Here is a 17,603-nt window from a genome sequence, read left to right on the forward strand (position 1 = left end):
TATCTAAACTATTTTTTATTTATTCTGAACTACCTTTGCTTGACTGGTAGAGAATGGCCCTAGGCATAGGTTTCATACTTCAGTGCTTATGCATTAAGTCCGCCATTTGAAATATTACATGAAGTGTAATAAAATACTAAAAAAATAAAGGTTTTATTCTAGCTGTAGTAAATTATTGATTTAAGATTAATTGTTCCTCACGACGATACGAAAGAATGTTTCTTCAGAATTCAGTTTTTGCATAATTGGCACTGCACTGGAATAACTGCACTGTTCATTTTTATAAAACTTACTTGGTACCTTTTTTTGAAACCGAGGGTCGAACCTCTTACGAGGGCCCCGCGTGTTTGTGGACTGGACGGTCCGCAGAGGTCGGGAGTGAACCGCGGGCCCAAGGGGTAACCAACTTGAAGTCGTCGTGGCCTAAAGGATAAGACGACCGGTGCATTCTTATCTAGCCATGCAACGGTGCTCGAATCCCGCAGGCGGGTACCAATTTTTCTAATGAAATACGTACTTAGCAAATTAATGTTCACGGTTGACTTCCACGGTGAAGGAATAACATCGTGTAATGAAAATCAAAAGCAAAATAATTATTTTGCGTAATTATTGGTTGTAGGACCTCTTGCGAGTCCGGACGGCTAGGTACCACCACCCGCCTATTTCTGCCGTGAAGCAGTAATGCGTTTCGGTTTGAAGGGTGGGGGAGCCGGTGTAACCATAATGAGACTTTAGAACTTATATCTCAAGGTGAGTGGCGGCATTTACGTCGTAGATGTCTATGGGGTCCAGTAACCACTTAATACTAGGTGAGCTGTGAGATCGTCCACCCATAAAATAAATGCTTCTGTTGTTATTTCTGTCCAGCCTCATCCAAATATGCATTTGTTTATGTCGTGGATGATGGCGTTTCACTATTTTAAAGAAACCAAAAGGATTCACTGACGAAGTATGTAAAGTAATTTTTGCAGGTCCAGTTGGTATTCTTGTAAAGTCATTGTCAGTATTAATAATATTCAAATAATGTAAAACCATTCCGTAAATGGTGTCATCGATAAACTGAATTTGCATACAAAGGTTACGAGGGTCTGGAGTTTAACACTGATAACAGCGGTCCGTGGCCACAGAAAGCAAAATATTCGAAGCGCCGGAACTAATGAAATGGAAAATAAGAAACGTGAGGTTTAAAAGTAGTTTTAATTATTGATAACAAATTCATTTAATCAAATTAATCCCTGTGTATTTGTTTGTTAAAGTTTAATTTTCAATAAAACTAGAAAGTGAATATAGGATTTCTCCTGATTTTTTTGTTCCTTGGAGACAGATACCGGCTTGGCTTGGCCTTTGCATTGCTAATGTTCATAAGTGACCGTAATATTTACTACCAGATGGCCCGTTTGCATATTATGGTAATAAAAAGACTGATAGAATTTTCTTCACGTGTCTCACCAGTTTGTGCCGAATTTTTTTGGCCGTAATTCTGGAGAGTTCTGCTCTGGATTGATGAAACTAGTTCAATGAGACGGCTATTATCCAACACAATTGAGATTTCGACCTCATGTATCAAAGTGGTTGGCAGCCTATACGTTCCCCTTTACTAGCTCCGTGAACCTCTCAGCACCAGTGTGCTTAGTGCGAACTCTTTATGGTTCTCGATAGCGTAAAAGTTAACTCTACGCAGCTGGTACAGCGTCCCTAGCGGCAAACGTAGGCAAACGTTCGAACTGCATACAAATTTGAGTTAACTTTTACGCTATCGAGAACGTTAAGGAACTAAGCACACAGAGGCGTCATGAGCCATTTGAATACTGTACATACAATAAAATGCAGAAATCGAAATTATTCAGTTTTTGTAATTCATCAATGCAATAAATTATAAGTAAAAGTCTCATTCTTGTAATAAATTTTATTTTACATTAAAAAAAAAACATTGATTTCACATTAGACACAACCAGTGGTAGGTAGCGATCTAACAAATCGCATGGTTCTATGTACCTAAGGAAAAATTTTCATGAGTTTGTACTAAGTAATAATTAAAGGACAATTACCAAGGCCGTCCAAATGTCCGCCACTAGCAGCACAGAACAAATTTTACAAGTTCACTTTCAGGACATTAAATAGCCTCATAAAAAGATGTAAAAAAAATTGCAGTTACATTAAAAATTTGAAACTTATTAAACTATTGTGACGCATTCTCAATTTAGTTTTCATTTTTGGAATAATTTATAGTTATAGTTAAACTAGCCGGGCTCGGGTCTTTAACAAAAATTTCAACGATATTTGGCGTTGTTTTATTTTTTTTAAATAAAATAACACTTATTGCGGCATAACTATAATAGTTAGACATATGCTGTGCCGACACTTTTTGTAGATAATAATGTGTTCTACAAAGTCGTAGTACATTATTTTATTCTATCATCAATAGTGTTCGCAGGACACGCGATGTAAAGAATATTTTAGGTAATTTTTTTACTCCTTGGGTCACATTTTTTGGAGTTTTAGTAAGGATCCCTAATTTTTTTCAAAAAAGAGTATAGCCTATGTCACTCGGGAATAGTGTAGCTTCCAAACAGTGAAAGAATTTTTCAAATCAGTTCAGTAGTTTCGGAGCCTATTCAATACAAACAAACAAACAAATCTTTCCTCTTTGTAATACTAGTATAGAAGTATAGATTATAACAATTTTTCTTTGCGTGGGGTAATCCTCATAAGATACCCGAACGATCCGAGAAAGATTTATATTAGAAGATTTATATTAGATCTTTAAAGGCTAAATTCCTGCAGTGGTCATCATTGGCGTCACCAAACCATTCCTAGCTGGTCAGAATCTCGTATAGATACTTTCTATTTTATTTAAGTACTAGTATTAAGATAGTTTTGAATAAAAAAAGTAACACAGAGTTGTTTTTCATTAACATTTTACTGATAGCATATTTGCGTTCTGGTGTTATCGAATAAACAATTATTCGAATATTTTTTTAAATTTACTTCTTAATTTACTAATTTCTTTATTTATAGTGGTGGAGATTTGAATCAAGTAACATACTTGGTCATACATATTTGAAACCGCTAATATTAGTGGGCCGCCCTTATATTGGACAGCTTCTTATAATATAAAAGACGATTTAATAGGATTAAAGCGGAATCTAAAAATAATTTAGAACAAAAATTAAAAAATAAACTAACAGACAAACCAAAATTGGGATATTTACTCTTGACGTCACATTAACGTTATAGCATTCGCAACAATTAGCGACGTTTTTTTTTTGGAGTTTGTGGCCTGGTATCTAGACCTTTAGTCCAAATTAGCGACGTAGGTACTCTCGGAGCTGTATTGCCAACGTGAGAATTCCAACTGAACTCATATAAAAAGGTTCAACACATTTTTTGTACTAGATATTCTGTGAGACGAGTAGAAAATATAGACAATTTCATTCGAAACTCACCAGTTATAAAATTTTACAAACAACATTTTCTTCACTACATTGTAAGTTTATCATCTACTAAAATAAAACATTACGAATGCATGTATGTATTAGTATACTGACGACAAAACCTAGAATCGACCTTTAGATTTGGCATTACGTTAATTAATTTATGAACTATTGTTTTCGTTTAGTCCTTCGGTTTCCATACGTACGGTTTTCATACCTTCACGGCACTTTCATCTGTTGATTTAACAGTTGCCTTGCTTAAGATCTCGTAATGAGCCGCTTCGTCTTTTGGAGGACTCGTCTCGTCTATACTGTATCTGCGAAATAAAGACATATCCGAATTGTTTCAACGCATCGAACACGTTCTAAAAGAATTAACTCGTAACTTCTTTTTTCGATGTGTTTTTGTCGGAAAACACCCATGCGTTTAAAATGTAAAATAGGATCTTGAATGCAATTGAGATTTGGTTCGCTTGACATGTCTCACATGTTGTTGATGGAGATGCTTTCATTTTTATTGTGAAAATAGAAACCTCGTAATTTCTTGTTTCGATTTGTTTTTTTCGGAAAACACCCATGCGTTTAAAATGTAAAATAGGATAATGAATGCAATCGAGATTTGGTTCGCTTGACATGTCTCACGTGTTGTTGTTGGAGATGCTTTCATTTTTATTGTGAAAATAGAAAACTCGAATCTTCTTGTTTCGATTTCTTTTGTCGGAAAACACCCATGCGTTTAAAATGTAAAATAGGATAATGAATGCAATCGAGATTTGGTTCGCTTGACATGTCTCACGTGTTGTTGTTGGAGATGCTTTCATTTTTGTTATGAAAATAGAAAAAAAAAATATTGGAAGAAATAGTTTGGTTCAGTTCATTCACACAAACGAACCTACACGTGTCGATAGCATTCCACCACAAAAAATAATGATACAAGGTAATGTTTTTGTTTATTGAGTTTTGCCCATGAATAAGTAATCACTCATTAAATTTAATGAAAAAACAAGTAATTATTGCTTAGTAATGTTTGTATTAAACAAGAGTGACATATGGTCATGCTCCGCTATGACTATCGCAGCAATATTTGTATGAAAAACTTTTTGAAACTATTTGTGCGCCATCTATCGTACGTTAATGGCACTATGTTAAAATCATTTTCTGGAGTTCCCACGACAAATTTACGACGTTTTATCACGATCCTATGAACGGCTTAGACAACGCAGACAATACCTAAATATTCATTTTATTTATATAGACACTAGTAGATAAAACATTGCTAATAAAATCAAGAAGGCGGATCAAAGTACAATTCGGCTTTGGAATGAGATTCCTTTTATGGTGTTTCCCGAGCTCTGTGACATGTCCTTCTTCAAACCATAGTAACAGTACACAGCGGCTTGTCTCTGCCCCTGGCATTGCTGACGTCTACGGGCGACGGTAACCACTCACCATCAAGTGAGCCGGGCAATAAACTGTAACTATACCTGAGACCTTAGAACTTATCTCAAGGTGGATGGCGCATTTATGTTGTAGATGTCTATGGGCTCCAGTAACCACTTAACACCAGGTGAGCTGTGAGCTCGTCCAATCATCTAAACAATAAAAAAAAGGAAAAAAAATCATTGGCTTTAACGAGCTTACCGTCACTCAGAGAGTGGTCACCGATACTCATGGACATCAGAGATGCTAGAGGTACCACTGAGCCGCAGGCTAGTGCTAATTTCGAATAAATATAATTAAATTCTTTCATGTACAAGTGACGTTGTCTTCAGTTTTTTTTAATTGCTTAGTTGGGTGGACGAGCTCACAGCCTACCTGGTGTTAAGTGGTTACTGGAGCCCATAGACATCCACAACGTAAACGCGCCACCCACCTTGAGATATAAGTTCTAAGGTCTCAAGTATAGTTACAACGGCTGCCCCACCCTTCAAACCGAAACGCATTACTGATTCACGGCAGAAATAGGCGGGGTGGTGGTACCCACCCGCGAGGACTCACAAGAGGTCCTGCCACCAGTTCATTCGCCAGCGCGGCGTCCGTGCAACTATCTATATATCGGCAATAAGAAAATCTGGTTAGCGTTCAATACAAACCCGCAAGCCTTGAAGAATTCGGCGGCGGAGGGATTGTGCGTGAGCGCAGTGAGACGCACGCAACGCATGTGGGTGGCGCGGGCAAGCTTCTCCAGCACGCTGAGGACGCGCTGGCCGAGCCCGCGACGACGCCCGCCCTTCTCTACCTGCACCTCGTAACTGTTTATAATATTAATTATATTATTCACTTAAACTAAACCTAAACTAAATTTCTTTTCTTTGTCTTATCACTCTTGTCAGAGCGGTCGTGGTCGTCATACAATATCATTGCTGTGGGCAGATTAATCGTCACTTCTCCCGGTTTGTGGTGAGCCTGGTACACTCAGGTAAACACCCGACTTGACTTGGTCGGTCCATCGCATAAGAAACCTTCTACATACAAATTAATCTATACTAATATTATAAAGAGGAAAGATTTGTATGTTTGTTTGTTTTGAATAGGCTCCGAAACTACTGAACCGATCTGAAAAATTCTTTCACTATTTGGAAGCTACACTATTCCCTACTGAAAAAAATCAGGGATCCTTACTAAAACTCCAATGATGTAACCCAAGGTGTAAAAAAAATACCTAAAATATTCTTTAGATCATTATTTACAAAAAGTGTCGTAACAGCATATATTTAACTATTATAGTTATGTCGTAATAGGTGTTCTTTTATTTTTTTTAATAAAACAACGTCAAATATCGTTGAAATTTTTGTTAAAGACCCGAGCGGAGCCGGAGCGGGCCGCTAGTCAAATATAATCTGATGATCTCAAATGAAATATAACACTTTATATACATACATAATCATTACTAGAAGTTCACTAAAAAGAAAATTGCGTGTTTATGTGACTTTGACATGGCCCGCTTGATATGAGTGGCCATAGTAGTTCATGAATATCACCAAGGTCGGAGACACAGCGAAACCACCACCTACCGTATACATTACAAACACAATAGATTAAATCGAGGAGTGGAAGGCTATTTGATTTAAGCGACATTTATCTTTGTAATTAAAGGTCCTTTTTATTTGGTACTAGCGACCCGCCCACGCTTCGCTTCGGAAACTGTAATTTATTATTGATTTCTCTACTATTTAATGGATGTTATTATACATATAAAATTTCCTCTTCAATCACTATATCTATTAAAAAAAACCGCATCAAAATCCGTTGCGTGGTTTTAAAGATTTAAGCATACATAGGGACAGTTATAGGGACAGAGAAAGCGACTTTGTTCTATACTATGTAGTGATTAGCATCAACAATACGATGTTTTTAATTGACCTGTAATTAAGTTTACTCCATTCAAATAGTTGAAGAACTTTTTATGATATTTTTTCCAAAATTTAAATGGCTCTTGTAAAGCTGCAAAAATGTCGCTTAAATCAAACAGCCTTTCACCCCTCGATATGTATATTTCCGCGCATCTCTTGAAATAAACTAAATTCAATTCACCCCAGAATTTATTCAAATTCAAACAATGTTCAACAAATTTCTCAAGTTTAAAAAAAATGAATTCGAAATCTTCTGAAGCAAGAATGCGTTCTGTGCAATGTCACTGACATTCTGGTACTCTGATAACAGCTTCACCGGTTCTTTGTGGTTTTCTCGCTAAAACTTATTACACCTCATAGACTTTTGAAGTCATCGTGGCCTAAAGGATAAGACGTCCGGTGCATTCGTGTTGAAGCGATGCACCGGTGTTCGAATCCCGCAGGCGGGTACCAATTTTTCTAATGAAATACGTACTAAATTCACGATTGACTTCCACGGTGAAGGAATAACATCGTGTAATAACAATCAAACCAGCAAAATTATAATTTGCGTAATTACTGGTGATAGAACTTCTTGTGAGTCCGCACGAGTAGGTACCACCCTGCCTATTTCTACCGTGAAGCAGTAATGCGTTTCGGTTTGAAGGGTGGGGCAGCCGTCGTAACTATACTGAGACCTTATAACTCATATCTCAAGGTGAGTGGCGGCATTTACGTCGTAGATGTCTATGGGCTCCATTACTTAACTACTTAACACCAGGTGGGCTTTAAGCTCGTCCACGCATCAATGCAATAAAATAAAATAAAAAAAGCTTCGCACGAGTTGTTTCGCACAGTGTTCAGTGTGCTTAGTGCGAGTTTTTTAACGTTATCAATAGCGTAGTTAACTAAAATCTGTATGCAGTTTGACCAGCGCTCCTAGCAGCAAACGTAGGCAAACGTTCCAACTCTATACAAATTTGAGTTAACTTTTACGCTATCGAGAACGTTAAAAAACTCACACTAAGCACACTGGTATACGAGCAGTCACACTGCGAATGGGACAACTGAAAAGCCAAGGGTATCTTTTCTAGATAGGTAGGCTTTTCTTTGATCGAACTGGGAAGCTATACAACAGTTATAACAACAGAACGACAATACTCACCGGACGCTGTCTAATCGAATGTAAACTATTAGTTTGTTGAAATAAGCTCCATCCATTTACAAATGTGATTGTGTACGTAATGTAAACAAAGTCGTAGTCTAATTATAAATGCTGTCACCAAAAAAATAGGAAACATAAATGTCTCAACGCCAAGTTCAACGGTCTTTTATGTCATTTTTAATATCGATTTATTTCTTTTTAAAATAATGCTTTAGTTTAAGGGTGTCAACCGAACGATCATAAACAAAACGCAGTGTATGTGCTATAAGAGTTTTTCGTTATAAAGGAGTTCAAAGTGTTTCCAAAGGATTATGCAGTTATCAATAAGGGTGACGTCAAATGCAATGTACGCAACGGGCACTTGATATTTCTAGTCACACACGATTTCGAACATCGGAGAGATGCGGGTGGCGTGGCTGCTGTGGTTAGCGACGGTCGCACGCGCTGCTCGTCTGCTCGTGGTGCTGCCCACAAACACTAAGAGCCATTACGCCATGTATAGCAGGCTTATTGAGGCGCTAGCGAAAAGGGACCATCAACTTACCGTTATCACACACTTCCCTGTGGTAAGTATTTGGGAATTGTAACTAAGAAACCGATATGAGCCGTGTAAAACTTTGCTCTTAATAATTAAAGAGTGTTTCTTTTCTTTTTCAAAAAATTTCGAACCTTGACAGTTTAAACCTCTAATATTATAAAACTTTATAATATTTTCATTTGTTATATTAAAGGGACACCCCGTTTTCTCACAAAAGCTTTCGTTTTTAATGTAAGAAATGTAGCGTATCGTATTTAATGTAGAAAGAATGTTACAACGGTATTAAGCTATTTTTATTGCACTAAATGAGTATACGAGCTTTTATTATGAAGGAAAAAAAACTATAATTATTTTGAGAATTTTAATTGCCTCCTGAATTATTATATTATTATAATAAATTCATAATAATTGAGTATGAAATAAAACTTTTTTAGTTAATAATTGACATTATTAAATATATAAAACGAATTTATATTACGAAACGAGAGTTGAGTCCCAAGTTATGTGGAGATTTGAATGTATAGATACGGAAGTGTTTGTGATATGTGATAAATATTTGCCGCCAGAACCATAGACGTATTTCTTCTTAAAAGTTTCTCTGTGCTCGTAAAATAGTCACTTATCCCTAACTAAAGTTCTAAATGCAGAGGCGGTTTTGTACAAAAAATTTAACGCTTGCCACAACCCACTTTGGTGTATTTGGTCGAAGTTTAGAAGAAGTCTTGCAATGCGGCCTGCCAGTACATTCAGTCAGTGGGGTGTGTAGATGAATTAATAAAAAATGGTTGTGTCGTCCATATCATTGGCATTTTGCCGAACCAAATTTACAAAGCACTTACGGAGTACTTAAACTGTATTTATTAAGCGAACCATTAGTGATAAGACAGCGCCATAAGACCAAAATATCATCTATATTTGTAAATATCCTATTATTTAAAAACAACAAGATATTTTACAATAGATATGGACCCTTTTAGGTTTTATCGCGTATACACAGGTAGGTTAATGAACATCATAATATGGATGCCGCCATCTACCTTAAGGCATGATTGCTTGAACCATAAGGTCAAAACCTCCGTTGTATTGTGTCATAGCGGTCTCATCCTAAAATCGAAAAGTATGATTACTTCGTCACGAAAATCGGCATTATTGTGGCACACACCCGCGCTGGTATAATTCATAGAAAATGCGCTTTGACATATATAAAAAGTCATGGGGCAGTGCTATTCTAAGCCTAAGTATAGTTTTCTTTTATAATCTATCTAGCTACACGTTATAATTTGTTTCAGGACGCACCGCAACCTAACATTAATCAAATAAGCTTAGCTGGAACAATACCGGAGATCACTAATAATCTTACAAGAAAATATGATTCTTTGAAGCCGAACTTCATCCGCAATTTGGAACAAATCATCAGTGAATGCGTTAATGCTTGCGAAACAGTAGTACAGCAAGATTCCTTCAAAGAGTTACTTAATTCGACCGCTTCTTTTGATTTAATTATCGTAGAAGTCTTCGGAAGTGATTGTTTTTTACCTTTAGGTCATAGATTCCGGGCCCCCGTTGTCGGATTATTGTCTAGCGTCCCGCTACCTTGGGTCAATGATTACCTTGGCAACCCAGAAACAGCGTCTTACATACCGTCCTACATGATGGGTTATGGACAACACATGAGCCTATGGGAACGATTATCAAACACAATAGCTATTATATTAGCTAAGATTTTATACACATACAAATCAAGGATTCCTTCACAAGTGAATATTAAATTTAATATTTTTTTATGAGTAGAAGAATGAGATAATAGTCTGTGAGGTTAATGTAGTGACATTTGTTCAAGAAACCCGGCGTATACAACGCCATTCCATCCATACCATATGCCATACCATTCTATCATCCATATGTAGTATTAATATCCTCATCAAGCTCTTGAAACAACGTGCTGGTCATTCCTACTGTCCTGCCTAATTATGCCGGACAGAAATAATGAATTCCAGTTAAATAGGATAAAGACTGCCCCTATCCAAATATAATCAATAAGACTATGTCATTAGTCATTAGTGACTCAAGTCACTAATGTGATGTGAATGGGATACGGTAACCTAAATACCAAGTTGGCCGTGTCTTCCCTTGTCCATTTATGATTACGCTTACCAATACAGCGATTTAACTCCCAAACCAAATCATTTGATTTCCTCCTGAAAAGCCCGTCTTATGAACCACGGGGAATCTACGTTCAGCAATGGGAGCCTATTTCTCTAATTATAGCATTAGGGATGACATCTGATTCTGAGTTTGTGTTAAATCGATTAATATAATTGCAGGTGATAGTAGACAGAGTCTTCGGACATGGAAATAACTTACAAAAGCTCGCGAAAAACTACAGTGTGATTTTATCTAACAGTCACTTTAGCATTAACGAAGTCCGACCTCTTGTGCCTGGTCTAGTAGAAGTAGGCGGTCTACATTTGGATCACAGTCAAACACTTCCTAAGGTGAGTAAAGTTTTTAAATAATGTTGTTACACATACAAAAAATCATGGTAATATTTCAAAAGACCGCTTCGAAAAGTCGAGACATTTTGGCGCTCGATAATTGTTTAAGTTAAACAAATATTACGAAAGACTATTGATTTGTTATGCCAATGAATCACCCGATAAGGCATTCGTCTCGAAACTTTATCTCCATTCATATCATAGAGCGTGTGCTGCGCCTGTCGTGTTCCTAAAGTCACTAGGTCAGATATTCAACTCTTTCTATCATTATATGAGCGTTATGTAATTTTAGTTACTACTAGTGAATCCCGGTCACGCTTAGATGTGTTGATCGCTAAATCTATGAAATGCATTTATTTGGAGCAACGACTCGCGAGCATACATTTCCGCCACGTTAAAAACCGAGGACTCAACAGCAATGGCACATAGTGGCGGTAGGGCCTCTTGTCAGTCCGCACGGGTAGGTACCACCACCCTGCCTATTTCTGCCGTGAAGCAGTAATGCGTTTCGGTTTGAAGGGTGGGGCAGCCGCTGTAACTATACTGAGACCTTAGAACTTATATCTCAAGGTGGGTGGCGCATTTACGTTGTAGTTGTCTATGGCCTCCAGTAACCATTTAACACCAGGTGGGCTGTGAGCTCGTCCATACCTCTAAGGATTAAAAAAAAACATAGGTTCAAACTCAATCGATGAACATTTTATCATAGCGTATATTGAGGTTGTGCATACATGGGACCTCCAATACGGAAATGAAAACAGTATACCACTTGAGGCCAAATCTGTTTAGTATACCTTATAACGCACGTTTTACTCTAGGCGTGAAGTATTGTTACGAACTTCTGTTAACGCCTAAACGCCCAACAATTTAGATGACAATTTGACCTCATCTTTCGAGTGAGTCCTGAATATTGATTTGACACTAGATACGTAAAATATCGATACTAAGTAAAATTTTAACTTGGATGCTGCTTCAAGATTTTTCTATTATTGACCGTGTTAGCCGTAATAATAGAAGATCACGATACGAATATTTTAAGTTAAGAACTTTCTTCACAAAATGTAAACTAAGACCATCGCCAGATCCATGCCTGTTCTAATGATCGGAATATACTCTTATGAAATAAATGGTCCAAATTTTTAGTTAAGATTACAAGACGTGTTGTGACAACGATACTTGTTGTGCAATTCAGTCGTTCCCAAAACATGGTGCCCTCACCGCCCTCTCTATACTACGCATCTGTTTCCACCCATCAATACGAATACAGTCTGCTTAGTGCGAGTATTTTAACGTTCGCGATAGCGTAAAAGTTAACCCTATTTTGTATGCAGTTGGAACAGCGCCCTTAGCGTCATTATTAGCGTCATATTGTTGTTTTGCAATTTGAAATTAAAATTTATCTATACTAATCTATACTAATATTATAAAGAGGAAAGATTTGTTTGTTTGTTTGTTTCGAATAGGCTCCGAAACTACTGGACCGATTTGAAAAATTCTTTTTCCATTAGAAGCCGACATTGTCCCTGATGAACATAGGCTACTTTTTTTTATTCTTTTTTTTGGTTTTTTGTGTGTTTTAATGTTTCCGAAGCGAAGCGAGGGCGGGTCGCTAGTATAATAACATTCCCGATCCTGCGGACAGAATGGAAAGCAGTCGACGTCGCCCAAAACACGTCATCTCGGATCCTCCCGATCCACTAACGGTGCTTTTAGGTACTTCAAGCACCGGTCACCGTTCTCGTCGAACCCGTCGCTTGCGACGAAGGGCTCGACGAGTAAATTAACTCTCAGACACAGCCCACTGAGTTTCTCGCCGGATCTTCTCAGTGGGTCGCGTTTCCGATCCGGTGGTAGATTCTGCGAAGCACGACTCTTGCTAGGGTTCGTGTTAGCAACATCGTCAGGTTTGAGCCCCGTGAGCTCACCTACTAAAGTTAGGGTTACGCTGACATAGCCGCTAGGGCTATCAGCTTAGGTAGGAAAAAAAAAAAAAAAAAAAAAGTATAATAATAAAGTCGAAATTCCATAAGTTGGTTTTCATTCATAAATGGTTTTTACGTCGCCATTTGTGTACGCTCTGACATGTCCATGATTAAGGAAAAACCTAAATATCGTATATGAGTACCGCCGTGACACCAGCAAGTATTGTAGCGCGAAGAATTAATTGTATATTTTGGGCTAGTCACTTACTAACGAACGCACGATATTTAGGTTCCAAGGTTTTCGTTTTGGAAATTTTGGCTTGAAGAAATAGAACTGTAGACGACAGTTAATGTAATTCGATAATGAAAACAATAGTGAATCTTTTTTACTGGAATCGTTTTTACTGACGCTACATTGTATAGTGGGTCCACACCGGTTTGTTCGGCCGGTTTCTGCTGCATAGCAGTTACACATGTCGGTTGGAAGGGTTGTGCATATGTTCCACGGAACATTTGAGACTTCAGCATGAGGAGACATTTCTGTGTGCTCCGATAGCCCCTCATGCCCCAACTATGAATTCTGTCAATTTAATAGGTAGGCATATAACATTGAAAAAAAAAATCAGCTTATTTCCTGGTGGGCAGAATTAATCATCTCTCGGTTAGTTATAGCTCGATATCTTTACAATTGCAATATAAGGTGCACTGTCGCCTGCACGACCCTATTAATTTTATTATCATTTATTGTTTATCTCAAACAAATTATGTCAATGATAAATTTGTTCAATTGTTTTCTTTGCGTGCTGGTTACGCCCGTCAGTGATTTGTGGAGCAGAATATTACGACAATAATAAACTTGTTCACTGTTTGAGGGATCATTGTTAAAGAATAATGACATGAGGGAAGGTTAGCTTGGACGGTTTATCTCGACTGTATCGCCTAGAACAACTAGACGAATCCTGTTTTCAAAACCTTCATACCAGTTTTTTAATGTTCCTAGAATATGAAGAAACTTTTAGATGCGTCAACAGACGGTGTCATCTACTGGAGCTTTGGCTCGATGTCCAGAATAGAAACGATACCTAGCGAAAAGCTTTCAGGTATATTTGAAGCAATATCTGAACTACCACAATTGGTCTTCGTGAAGATGGATAGAAGAAGGCTCACAAAGAATATCACTGTGCCTGACAATGTATATACTATGGATTGGATTCCGCAGTATGCTACATTATGTGAGTTAGTTTTGAATATTTAATAAACCAAATATTTTTTTCACTTTTATTGCGTTTAGACATAATTTTTTTTTAGAACGAAGTTCCTTATACCACGTTCCGGAGGGGTACCCTAACCGGGAAAAAACGTTCGTAACGTCAGATTTTTATTAGTAATGCACACAGTGTACGATTTAACTTTGTAGTAACGTACAAAAAATAACATATTTTTTTATAATTCATTGACCACGATCTCGGAGCGTTCGTTTGCGCAATACACTAACCCTTATGCAAACAACCGTGAATGAAGTGTACCACAATAAGTTCGCACATTACCGAATGACCGTGGGTTGTTGCAAAACCTCCAGTTTTATTTTCATTGTACTTCGAATAGAACTTAAAATTAATATTTTTATAATAAGGAACTTCGTTCCTTCGTGGGTGTCTCAGGACACCACACATCTTTTTTTTTTTTGTATTTTGGCTACAACTTGGTTTGTTTTCAGGTCACCCAAACGTCAAGTTATTCATTTCTCATGGAGGCTTGCTTGGCACACAGGAAGCAGTGGCTTGTGGGGTACCTATGTTAATGGTGCCTCTATATGCTGACCAAGCTCTTAATTCTCAGTCTATGTTTGATAAAAACGTTGCCAGAATTCTGGATCTACACGAGGCTGATAAATATGAATGGAAGAGAGCTTTACATGATTTATTGAGTAACAAAAAGTGAGTACCAAATTCAAACTTGGGATTGTTATCTTATTAGTTTTTGTATCAATTGACTGAATTTGATTGATGAGCCAAGTTAAGTCGTCGCGGCCTAACGGATAAGATGTCCGATGCATTCGTGTTGACCGATGCACCGGTGTTCAAATCTCACGCGGGTACCAATTTTTGTAATGAAATACGTACTCGACAAATGTTCACGATTGACTTCCACGGTGAAGGAATAACATAGTGTAATAAAAATGAAACCCGCAAAATTATAATTTGCGTAATTACTAGTGGTAGGACCACTTGTGAGTCCGCGCGGGTAGGTACCATCTCCCTGCCTATTTCTGCCGTGAAGCAGTAATGCGTTTCGGTTTGAAGGGTGGGGCAGCCGTTGTAACTATACTTGAGACCTTAGAACTTATATCTCAAGGTGGGTGGCGCATTTACGATGTAAATGTCTATGGGCACCAGTAACCACTTAACACCAGGTGGGCTGTGAGCTCGTCCACGCATCAAGCAATAAAAAAAAAAGGAAATTCAGTAAATTGAGAATTAAATGTATACTGTAACTTTGTTCTTTTCAGGTATAGAGAAAATTCAAAAACGCTAAAAGAAATATTTTTAGATAGACCAATAAATCCTTTAGATATGGGCGTCTACTGGATTGAATATGTGCTGAGATACCGAGGTGCGCCACATATGAGATCACCAGCCCTAGACCTTTCCTTATCACAGTACTTACTGTTTGATGTGATAATAATTAATATAACTATTACAATTGTGTCTGTATTCATTTTACATGCTTTGTTTAAATATTTGTGTACAAAATGCATCAAATGGTGTCCTAAAGAAAAAATTGTAATTGAAAAAAGACTCTTTAAAAATAATGTAACATTATTTGTATGTCTTCTGAGGAAGTGTAAAGTAAAGATTAATTGAATGTGTCTTAATAGCCATAGATGGCAGTCGCCATTTTAATTGATGTATTAAATTTCATAGATATTAAAAATAAATAAATACATAGGAACGGCCATTTAGATTTTAAATACCAAATAAAGCTTTCAGAAAACTTTTTCTGTTTTAAAACAAAAGCAAAATCTTCAATGCTTTTATTTTAAAAGGTTATTCATATTATTATCATTATTAGATATTTACCAATACAATACTGGTTCTCCAAAGTCCAGGTCAAATCTGAAGTGTGAGAAAGCTAGGAGTGTTCCATTTTTCTCACGGGCTATCAGATACCAGGCTGCATCATCAGTCATTTCCTCCAGCTTACGATTAGGATTCCAACCCCATGCACAAGTTTCATAGCTATAAATTTATTTTAATGGAACGTTAATTATCAAAGCCGGCAATGTGACTTTTGGACAATTATTGGTAAATCAGAAAAACGAATTATTGACTTTGTATTCCATTGGTAGTCACAAAACTCTTCTGATCGACATCTTAGATAAATAACAGGTTAAGTATTAACCTTTATTTAATGCAGGTTTTGAACCGTATTCTTTGAAGGAGACGATTATATTCAAATTAATCTGTATTGACATATCAATAAAAAAAATTTGTCCAAATGCACAGATTGCCACCTTTGATAATAGACGACTCAATTGTGTAAAATTATATATTAGCTAAATATGAAAAGTTATGAGAGTCCAAAAGTTGGTACCATCACCCTGCTTATTTCTGTTATGATGTTTTCAGCTTCAAGGAATAGAATTGTCATTCCATAGAATAGTCATTACTGGTGGTAGGACATCTTGTGAGTCTGCATAGGTAGGTACCACCCTGCCTATTTCTGCCTTGAAGTAATAATATGTTTCGGTTTGAAGGGTGGGACAGCTGTTGTACTTTAAAAACTGAGACTTAGAACTCATGTCTCAAAGTCGGTGGCGGCATTTACGTTGAAGATGTCTGTGGGCTCCAGTAACCATTTAACACCAGGTGGGCCGTAAGCTCGTTCACCCATCAAAGCAATAAAAAAAGTCACTATTATAATATAATTAGTCTCGTCTCATGATGGTTGCAGCTTTCCCTAAGCAGCATTGACATTTCAATGAACATAGACTCCTGTACCAAATACAAAGGAGGCCATTATAAATAAAAATATAGTGGTTCAAGAGTGGCATATTCAAAACTGCATAAAATGTATGATGGTTGTGTTTCTATTTGTTGCTAGTATGTAGTTTATGATAATATTATTGTTATGGATTAGAGATTATGTGACTAATTTTATGAGAAAGCAAAAAGCTTTGCTATACTTACAGTGTCTTCATATTTTTTTCAGTCAAGTCTATGGCCCACTGTAACACCTTTTTATCCAGTTCAGTGACCTTTTGTATATACATGTCTACCTCCAGGTCGAGATTACGGAAAACTAACAATTCTTTGCACAAGGATGCCAAGTCTTGAAGTTTATTTGCAGTTGTAACGTGGGTCATAGCATCAGCAATGCGCCTCTGTTCTTGCTTTCTAGCAAGCCGCTTATCTTTCTGTTTGTTTGTAGCTGTTATTGATTTTTTCTGAAAACATTGTAAAAATCGAAATGCTCAGAAATATACATAATTTGCAAGAGTATTGTTATTTTAATGTGCACAATATACTGACTCCCATTATTTAAATTAGAACTGATTGTAGGTAATAAAACTTTACTTTCAAATTATTTGATTTGTGATTGTTTATTTAAATTATTATCTTAAAAATATAGCGGGAACTCAGGAAAATTGGATAAGTTGACATTAGTGACTGATCAATTAATGAGTGTATTATCTATGGTGACTGATTGAGAGTTT

The 17,603-nt window shown here is 37.0% G+C and overlaps 2 protein-coding genes across 2 annotated transcripts; one reads left to right on the plus strand and one right to left on the minus strand.

Moving 5' to 3' along the window:
- Positions 1 to 1,891: 1,891 nt before the first annotated feature.
- LOC101746457 (N-alpha-acetyltransferase 40) lies at positions 1,892 to 17,578 on the minus strand. Its single transcript, XM_004921790.4, has 5 exons — positions 17,419 to 17,578; positions 17,077 to 17,333; positions 15,967 to 16,125; positions 5,528 to 5,686; positions 1,892 to 3,751 (listed from the first exon to the last, which is right to left on the minus strand). Exons 1-5 carry the CDS (start codon positions 17,422 to 17,424, stop codon positions 3,646 to 3,648), a joined length of 687 nt encoding a protein of 228 aa, XP_004921847.1. The 5' UTR covers positions 17,425 to 17,578; the 3' UTR covers positions 1,892 to 3,645.
- On the plus strand, positions 8,333 to 15,750 carry UGT47A1 (UDP-glycosyltransferase UGT47A1). The gene is made up of 6 exons (NM_001257044.1): positions 8,333 to 8,497; positions 9,759 to 10,226; positions 10,794 to 10,964; positions 13,887 to 14,118; positions 14,604 to 14,823; positions 15,396 to 15,750. Exons 1-6 carry the CDS (start codon positions 8,333 to 8,335, stop codon positions 15,748 to 15,750), a joined length of 1,611 nt encoding a protein of 536 aa, NP_001243973.1.
- Positions 17,579 to 17,603: the final 25 nt, after the last annotated feature.

This window comes from Bombyx mori, chromosome 25 (genome assembly GCF_030269925.1).
Source record: "Bombyx mori chromosome 25, ASM3026992v2".
In the NCBI taxonomy this organism is placed as follows: domain Eukaryota; kingdom Metazoa; phylum Arthropoda; class Insecta; order Lepidoptera; family Bombycidae; genus Bombyx; species Bombyx mori.